Raw genomic sequence first — 9,832 nt, forward strand, 5'->3', positions numbered from 1 at the left:
TAGCATTAGTTGAGCGTGGGCCACAATCCAGGCCAGTGTAGCTGTGAGTGAGTGCGTGCGTGCGTGCATGCGTGTTTGGGCACTGTAGGGGAGTCAATCAAGTCAAACGGACTGGCTTTTCCCTCTGTACGGCAGGTACCATAGTAAATCTGCTCAAGCGGCTGTGATGGCACAGATAAAGTCCTCCATCTCTCGGAAGGCCTTGCTTGCCAAACGTCACAGTCTGCTGACCAACTGAACACGTCTGCTCTCTTTGTTGTGCAAGGTTGACAAAACACATCAGGTTAATGTAGCTCTTTGATGCAGATGGAAACGCCGGCGATCTGACACACCGTTTGCTGAAAAAAAAAAACTACATTACAAAAACATTGCCACTGCCACACTATAAAAAACATTCACTGCCCTTAAGAAGGCACTCATGCCGCTACGCGTGGGCCTTGTTTTTAATATGTCCATGTAGGACTTGTCAGGTTAATAAAGACATTTTAATTTGGAGTGCCTTAGTCAGAGAATTCATTCTCATTTTTTGATTATAAAAACATTGCTATGACATTACTGAGAGTTTCAACCCCCTTACACAGAGCCTATGTTATAACCTTACTGTCATCAAAATTGCAATGCCCAAATCTTAATCTGTATTTTGTTAATGTCATAGCAATGTTGTTATGATGTAGTTGACTGTTTTCAGCAATGAGTGATCAGGCCCGCCGCCGGGCCCATCTGCACAAAGAGGCTATGTAACAGATTAAGATTTATTAAGATTATTACCATAACAACAAGATTATAATAGAGACTGTATGATCGCTTACACTGGGTCAAAAGTACAGTAAGCAATCACAAACTTCCCCTTGTAGCAGCCATCGCAGCACTATGCACCTAGCACTAGTTGGAGCAAGGCCGTCTTTGGCTCTTTGGCACCTCTCAAGCCACAGGTGAGGATGGGAGTGCATGTAATGTCCGATCAGGTTGAGAGCAGACCACTCGGCCTCGTCGTCTCTTACTCTGAGGAAATCCCACGGTGATTAATTTCCTGGCTCCGGCCTGCTTGTAGATGAGGCCCAGTGCTTTTTTGGACACTGTCCAGCGGGACTCCCTTGTCCCTTGGCAGGGGGATGGACGGGACTGGGTCTATCAGAGCTTTATTTTGAGAGAGTAGAGTTTAAATAGAGGACATGTAATGTCCAAAAGTAGTGATCAGATAGAACCGTGTCCTTTATTAAAATATGTCAATTTAGAACTGTGTTTTGGTCAGGTTTTTGATCTTTTTATGAGATACATTCAATGATTTAGAGGGCCAAAAGTAGTCATGATTAGATACAGAAAGCAGTGCTCTTTATTAAAAATGTATCAATTGAGAACTACCAGTATACAGTATAAGTATTTTACCAATCAACCGTATACGTATTTGATAAGATACAGGTTTTTATCATTTTATAAGACACACTCAATGATTTGTTTTGTTGACTGTGTATTTTTTCTATGTGAAGTTTTCCATGAAAAACACATCTTCCTTGGTTTGAATTATTATTTAAAACTTGACTCTGCCAAACATTGTGATTGTGATTTTACTCTAAGATGCCTGTCTTTTTCAAATAGACCTATGTATTCAGTGACGGGAAATCCATCAGAAAAATACCCCACTGGTTTCGGGCGAATTTCTTGAAAGCCAACTGCACGCCATCCGTGAGATCAAGGCCATTCTGACGCCGGGCAGAGCAGAGTTGAGGCTCCTCTGCCTTATGTGGCGTCATGGCTTTCTTCAAGAGCTTTCCCACCGTCACCTCCATCTCCAACATCATGGGGTCACTGACGGACAAGGTGGATGACCTGGCCTGTGCCATTGGCGACGCCACGTACACTGTGACCGGCGGGATAGCCGATCAGGTCAGCACCATTGTCCACAAGGTGCAGGAGAAGGAGCACGAGAGGCAGTGGAAGATGGAGGCAGCTGAGAAGGAGGCTGCTGCCAAGGAGGCCGCTGCCCTTGTGGCCTCGATGGCCTCTCAATCCTCCACAGGGGTGTCAAACCAAGAGTCCTCTCCAGCGGTGTCTAGTAGCCAGGAGGGCAAAGTGCCGCCAGGGCAAAGCCCACTGAAGCAGAAGGACTCGTTCAACAGCAAGACTTCTCTCAGTCCGTGTAGCCGTAATGCTGATGCCTACACGTCAGACTATGGCACAGGCACAGACATATCCTCTGAGACATTCTCCACAGGAAGTGACCTGTCTCAACCTACTACACTGGGAACCAAGGTTACAATCAATGCCCCACAAAGTACAACAACAAAGACCAGCCATGACAACATAAGCCTCTCAGACAACCTCAATCGCTTGCCACCTCCCAGCTTGCCAATCAAGGGTTCATCAGATGCCATTAAGGGTTCACCTTCCTTAGAGAATGCCAAAAAAGCAGATAGTCCCAGGCAACAGGAGCAGTTGTCCGAAACCCAGAGGACACAAGAGAAGATCACTACTCGCATTTCACCCGGCTCCAAGGTCAAGCCGAAACCAATACTAACCAAGGGGCCAAGCGAAGGAACTACCGTTCACCTAGAGAGACCTGTGAAATCAGGTGAGGAAGTCAGCACTCACCATGACAGACCTATGAAAACTGAAGTTAATTCCCAACAGGACAAGCCCATTAGGACAGGTCACACAGTCATTGCCAACAAGGACAGGGCTATGAATGCAGGTGAGACAAGGAAGGCTGGATCATTTAGGGCAGGTGAAAGAATGAGGCCCCCATTAGTCAGGAACAAGAAATCAATTGATGAGGAGGTGTGTGAGCAAGTGGATAAGACCAGGCGAGACCCAACTGAGGGAGTAAATGACAGACAAGTGAGGACTGTCAGATCAGGGGAAACTGAGACCTCTCCCCTGAAATGGACCAGAGGGCAAGGTAAGGGAGCTGGTGTGCAACAGAACAGGTCCAAGTGGCCAACTGAGGAAGTACATGCCAGCCTTGGGAGGGCCAGGAGGGCAGGTGATGAAGGGAACTCTCTTCCTGAGGAAAAGTGCAAAAAAGATAGTTTCAGTAATCAGGAGGTGATGAGTGAAACCAAAAGCACACAGGAGAGAATCCTTAGACGATTTTCTTCTACCTCTAAGGATAGACCCAAGCCAAATAGAACCAGGAGGACAGGTGAGGAGCTGGATACATTCTCTGTACAAGATTTCAAAACAGACAGTTGTTATAATCAGGAGCAGAATTGCACCAAAAGAACACAGGAGAGAATCATCAGACACTTTTCACCCACGTCCAAAGGTGGGCCAAGCCCACATAGAACCAGGAGGACAGTTGAGGAGCTAGATTCAATTGCTGCAGACGATTTCACAGCAGACATTCCTTATAATCAGGAGGAGCTGGATGAAACGCAAAGGACTCGAGAGAGAATTGTAAGGCGCTTCTCAGCCACCTCCAAGAACAGGCCAAATCCAAACAGAATCAGGAGGACAGGCGAAGAAATAAATATGCAATGTGTAGAAGATTTCAGAGCAGATAGTCCATATTATGAAGAGAATCTCGGTGACACCAAAAGAACACAGGACAGCATCCTTAGGCGCTTTTCGTCCACCTCAAAAGACAGACCCAAGCCAAACAAAACCAGGAGGCCAGTTGAAGAACTGAATGCACACTCTGCAGCAGATTTCAGAACAGATCATCCTTATTATGAAGAGGAGCAGGATGACATCCAAAGAACACAGGAGAGCATCCTTAGGCGCTTTTCGTCGACTTCCAAGGACAGACCAAAGCCAAACAGATCTAGAAGGCCCAGTGAGGGAACAGATTCCCACCCAGACAGGATCATGAGACTACGTGATGGAGCGAACATCCTCATGCGCAGAGATGTGAGGTCACGTGAGGGAGGAGTGAGCGACCGAGTGCTGAGAACCTGCTGGCCATGTGAGAGAGTGAGTAATACCCATCGAGACCGGACGAGGGGGGCGTTGGAGGGAGTGAGTGCACACCTTGACAGGCGCAGGAGGTCTGGTGAAGGAAGGGAGGGTGAATCGGACATGGATAGGTGGGCAAGCGTAGAAGGTAACGACCATCAGGAATGGACCGGGCCTAGGAAGACAGTTGTGGAAGTACATGCACAACAGGAGAGAAGTAGATGGCCATGTGACAGAGTTGCTGCCCAAATGGAGAGGAGAAGGTGGCCAAGTGATAGAGGGGATGCCCAGCAAGGGCGGACCATGAGACTGGGTGAAGTTGTTTCTGGCCACCTGACCAGGACAAGAAAGGTAAACGATGACGACGTTAGCGTGCAACAGCTCAGACCCACCAGGTGGCCAAGTCAGGCCCAAATCGAGAGAAGGAGGGGGCCAGATTCATTTTCCGTGCAGGATTTCCAAACAGACAGTCATTACGACCAGGAAGAAGACCTGGCAGAAACCAGGAGCACACAGGAGAGGATCCTCAGGCGATTCTCATCCACCTCTAAGGACCGGCCCAAACCAAGCAGAATGAGAAGAGCGGTTGAGGAAATAGATTCATTTTATGTAGAAGACCACAAAACAGAGAGTCCTTATAATCAAAAGCGGGATGAAACTAGAAGCACACAGAATAGAATCCTTAGACATTTTTCATGTACCGGTACCTCCAAAGACCGGCCCATGGAGAACAAAACCAGGTGGCCGAGGGAGAGAATGACTGCACACCAGGAGAGGAACAGGTGGACAACAATGGAGCAGGTGAGCTCTCACCTTGAGAAAAACATTAGACCAGATGAGCGAGGACATGAAGACTATCAGCCAATTCCTGGGAGGGCAGTTGTGGAGGTGAATGCCCGAGCTGAAGAGAGGAGAGCCAGGTGGCCTTGCGAGAAAGTGTCTGCCCATGTGGCAGCAACATGCTGGCCCTGCGAGAGAGTGAACACCCAGCTGGAGAGGACTGTAAGACTGGCTGAAAGAATACCCAGTCAACGAAGCAGGCCGAAGTGGCCATGCGAGAGAGTGACTGGCCATGTGGCGGCAACTTGCTGGCCCTTTGAGAGAGTGAATAACCATCAAGTGAGGGCTGTGAGGCAGAGTGAAGGAATGGCCAGTCAACAGAGCAAGACCAAATGGCCGTCAGAGAGAGTGACTGCCCGCTTCAACAGCACCAGGTGGCTATGTGGGGGAGGAAATGCTCATCAAGAGAGAACCACCAGGAGGTCAGGTGAGGGAGTCGAGTGCTAAGTCGAGTGCCTGACTACTCTGTTTTCTTCTTCTCTTGCCTTGCCTTGCCAGTGTCCTGTCCATGGGCCTAGTTTGCTGTACTGTATGTCTTCCTTCTCCTGGATCTGTCATTTCCCTTTCTTTGGGCCTCTCAACTGTGCTGCATGCATGTCTCTCTCTACCCTTCACTTCAGACTCAGAAAGATTAGCATGCAACACCTCTGCCACAGTGCCAACTCCTGTCAAGCTCCCCTGTTCTGCCTGATGTGTGCACAGACACGCTATCTGGAAGAGCAGCACTGTGAGTGACTCATGTTCATGCATGGTGCAGACACAGTTGGTGTGCTGTTTAGCAAGCGGTAGAGAGGCCACTGCCAACTCAAACAAATGACCAGTGGTGCCCAGCCACTGCGGCTGTGCTGTCTGGGAGGTGTTCAGATTGCCTGGAAATGCCTTTTTTTAATGACACCCACAAAAAGCTCTCACAAAAGCTCACACAAAATAATTGTCATGAAGGGCCTAGTTTAAAAAAAAAGCTGTACTATGTTGAGAGAAGTTTAAAAAAAAAAACTGGGGTGCGTTTCTCGAAAGCATAGTTGCTAGCCAGTTAGCAACTTCGGTAGTTGCCAATGGGAAATTGTATAGCAAGCAACAAAGTAGCTAACGTAGTTAGCAACTATGGTTTCGAGAAATGCACCCCTGAGCTTTTCATCTGTCGCTCCGGGGGGGTGACAGATAAGCTCTGCCCACGCAAACAGATAAACACAGGCTTAGGTTGCTGCTGGACAATGTGCTCATGATATGTACACGTCTGGCGGAACCTTGGGGATGACAGACAGACAGTGTCCCTAATCCCACATGAATATTAATGTGGGTACTGTGTGTGCTACTCTTTGCCTTGAGGAGTGCACTGTCTTGTCAGGACAGAGTGATTGTTTGTTTCATTTTCTCAAGTCTCTTAAAATAGTTAAGTCCCAAATACTGATGCATTATACACATTTTATGAACAAACATCAGAACATCATTTGTCAGAACATATTTGCTGAACGATGTAAGTCCATTGACATCCTCATTTCATGTTTCCACAGAGACAGTAGTTTATGTTTGTTGTCAACAACAGTGAATTACAGGGATTATTAGAATGTATTATATGGTCTACTGCTCAAGAGGCAACGTGATTCTTGGGAAACTTTTATCAAAACTTTAAAGACACTCTGCTGAACCCCAGTGTTGAATAGCTGGTAGTGCATGTGCAGACGATCTGGTGTGGTCTATCTATGGTGTGTTCTTATGTGCTCTTACTATTTTTCCACTCTTTATTTCTTGATTTCTTGATTGATTGGTCTTTATGTTACTACATTTGAAGAGATGTGTCACAGCAATAACTCTGGTAACACTTTATTTTAGGGATACATCTATTAGCACTAATACTAGGCCTACAATGTGCCTGTATAAGTAACTTGTAAGGCATGTACAAAGCAAAATCAAACCTTTGTTAGGCATGTATTCGCAAATGTCTTGTTCATGCACAATAAGGGATTTATTACCAATTTAACCTTAGTAAGGACCTAGTAGGCTTTAGCGTTTGCTTAGTACATGCCTTACAAGTTACTTATGCAGGCATTAACATTGTATGTATTAGTGCTAATAGATGTATCCCTAAAATAAAGTGTTACCAACTAACTCTGAATACTACGTATAACCTTCTTTATATCTCTTGCTTTTTTAGTCTTTTGTGTTTAGTCTTTTGCTCACAGTCTAACATAACGTACCAGTAATGCAATGACAAAGTATTTGACATAATATCCTGGTTGTCATTGCAATTAGTGTTTGCCATTACACTCAATGTTGGTCAGATACACTCATGTCTTTCTCCATTCTCTACCCCATATGTCCCCTCCAGACACAAGCTTTCCAGATGGGGACTTCCAGGGCTCCTCATCGGACAGTGAGGACGAGGTGATTGGAAAGTACCAGGAGGCGGTCAATCGCTCCCAGGGCCTGCGAGGAGGCTCGGCAGGGGCACGGCAGCAGCAGAATGGTTTCGGCTGGGAGACGCGGCAGAAGTACAGCCCGCTCACCGCAGAGTACGATGGCTACAGCAGCGAGGCCTCGGCTGATGATGGTAAGCTATCCTTACACATATTGAAGAGGAGATACCAGGCATTAGTTGGAGTGGGGAGGGTTAGATTATACATGAGCATCACACATGGTTAGAGTTTTGGACAGTAACTCTGGATGTCTGTACTGACGCAAATGACACAAGCGTTTAATAGTAAAACAGATGCACATGGGTACTTACTAAACAAAAATACATTAGTGTTCTACAGTTTTTATTACAGTATATACATTTAATCTGAATCAAAAATAAAAATGAAAGTAGCTGCATGATGAAGTAGCTTGTTTTTGATGACAAAAAGTTCATACCGGTCCGGACATTAATACTATTTTTTTTGTTCTAGTCTGGCAAATTGTTCACATGACATTGTTCCCTCTCTGCTTTGGCATGATTTACTGTCCCTTTATGGTCTTTTCTAAGCTCTCCATTCCCCTTCATTTAGTTTAGGATTCTTCTCAGCCTGCTGACTAACTGTAATACCGAACCATCATTATTATAGAAGTAGGATGGTTGCCGTTGTGTGTTCGATTTCTAACCTGGTTGATACTGTCCTGTGTCTTTCTCATATCTGTGAAGTCTAGCTCCATCTGCTGATGAAAAAGCACAAGCACTAGGGGAAACGTCTATGAGAAATTGTCAGATCCCACAACATATTTTTTGTCCATAAAGGGGTAGAATTTGAATTGCGTACATGTAATATTCATGACTGGGAAGGAGATGGACATTTTGCCAAATATCTGAGTAGCATCAACACAATAGAATGCATCAGGTCACAGCTGGAAGACATATATATATATATACACTCGCCTCCAAAAGAGTTGTCGCCTATCCATCTGTTTGGAATAACAGCTAATAACCTGACTTTCAATTAATCACTTGGCTTCAGAAGTCACTGATATGAAAGCTACAACCCTCCCGAATGAAAATGCATGCACAAAAATAAATTTCATGCACCAAAGACAGATTGACCCTTTATTGAACACAGACAGGGCAGATTTTCACAAGACAAAAGTTTTGTCGCCTATGGAACATAATGTGAAAATGAGCAGATAAGTCACTTCAAAACACTTCAAATACGCAGATTGGGTGTCATACTTAATCACTGAATCACTCTCACCTCTCCAGAAAATCGACTTTGGCCTTAGGTGTATGTTTAGGGTCATTGTAATCATGGAAAGCAACACAATGAAAATCAATGGAGTTCAATGAGAGATGGTGACATATTCGCTATTCGTAGAGCAATACATGTTTAACTTCATAATTTAATCAATGACAAAAGCCCTCAAACACATGCAGCATGCATGCAGCTCATCATAAGAGCTGTATCTGTACCATGTTTCACTTTATGCACCATTTCTCTTTTTTCATATTCTTCATCTCCAACGCCATATAGTTCTGATGCTATCAGTTCTAAAATGGTTGATCTTGGGATCTTGATTTCAGAGTATGAGTCCCATTAGCCTTCATTGTTGTCAGAATTAGGCCTGACATACTCTTGGCTGGCTTTTTTGAGACAGGACAGTGGGAGAGACTTCTTTGGTGTTAAAGGTGAAGAATTAGGAAAAAATACATGGTGCCTAAAGTCAAACATGGGAGGGATACAGCTCTTATGTGGAGCTGCATGCATGCTGCTGGTGTGTGAGGGCTTTTATCATTGATTACATCATGAAGTTAAACATTTATTGCTCTACGAATAGCAAATATGTCACTATCTCTCATTGAACTCCATTGATTTTCATTGTGTTGCTTTCCATGATTACAATGACCCTAAACATACACCTAAGGCCAAAGTTGATTTTCTGGAGAGGTGTGAGTGAACCAGTGATTAAGTATGACACCCGATCTGCGTATTTGAAGTGTTTTGAAGTGACTTATCTGCTCATTTTCACATTATGTTCGATAGGCAACAAAACTTTTGTCTTGTGAAAATCTGCCCGGTCTGTGTTCATTAAAGGGTCAATCTTTCTTTGTTGCATGAATTTATTTTTGTACATACATTTTCATTCGAGAGGGTTGTAGCTTTCATATGAGTGACTTCTGAAGCCAAGTGATTAATTGAAAGTCAGGTTATTAGCTGTTATTCCAAACAGATGGGTAGGCGACAACTATTTTGGAGGCGAGTGTAGATCCCTTATTGCTTGCTAGGAAATATTCTCCCCAGCCTTTTTCATGTTCATAAAATCACCTTGGTGAAAGCTTCATGGCTGTGCTTGGATGGACTGTTTCATCTTTGCCACCGAACCCTCGCTTCCCTATCTTTAAAAGGTGGCGCTACAAGCTGTCGGCTTCTGCAATTAAGCTTCACTCTGCCCCCAGTGATATCACACTAATCCTGTGCAGTCTGTCACTTTCACTTTTAAGCTTGCCGCTTTTTATGGAAGTGTTAAAAGTATCCTCAGAGGTGCCACGTGTGTTGTTTAGATAGGGATTCTTGGGGAGAATTAATTTAAGAGATAAATCATACCGCCAGCCATAGCCACCGTGTGATCATTCAACATCCCCTCCACCCCCAGGACATTGGGTGCTGGAGAAACTGGTGATCACATATGACACCCG

The 9,832-nt window shown here is 44.9% G+C and overlaps 1 protein-coding gene across 1 annotated transcript in view; it reads left to right on the plus strand.

The window, feature by feature from the left end:
* The first annotated feature begins 1,749 nt into the window (after nucleotides 1–1,749).
* Nucleotides 1,750–9,832, plus strand: part of syt14a (synaptotagmin XIVa) — a 35,164-nt gene continuing 27,081 nt past the window's right edge. The window contains exons 1-3 of the mRNA XM_063183940.1: nucleotides 1,750–2,493; nucleotides 5,029–5,158; nucleotides 7,061–7,282. Coding sequence (XP_063040010.1) covers nucleotides 1,750–2,493; nucleotides 5,029–5,158; nucleotides 7,061–7,282 — 1,096 coding nt within the window. The remainder of the gene's footprint in view (nucleotides 2,494–5,028; nucleotides 5,159–7,060; nucleotides 7,283–9,832) is intronic.

The sequence above is a fragment of the Engraulis encrasicolus genome, chromosome 19 (genome assembly GCF_034702125.1).
Source record: "Engraulis encrasicolus isolate BLACKSEA-1 chromosome 19, IST_EnEncr_1.0, whole genome shotgun sequence".
Classification (NCBI taxonomy): domain Eukaryota; kingdom Metazoa; phylum Chordata; class Actinopteri; order Clupeiformes; family Engraulidae; genus Engraulis; species Engraulis encrasicolus.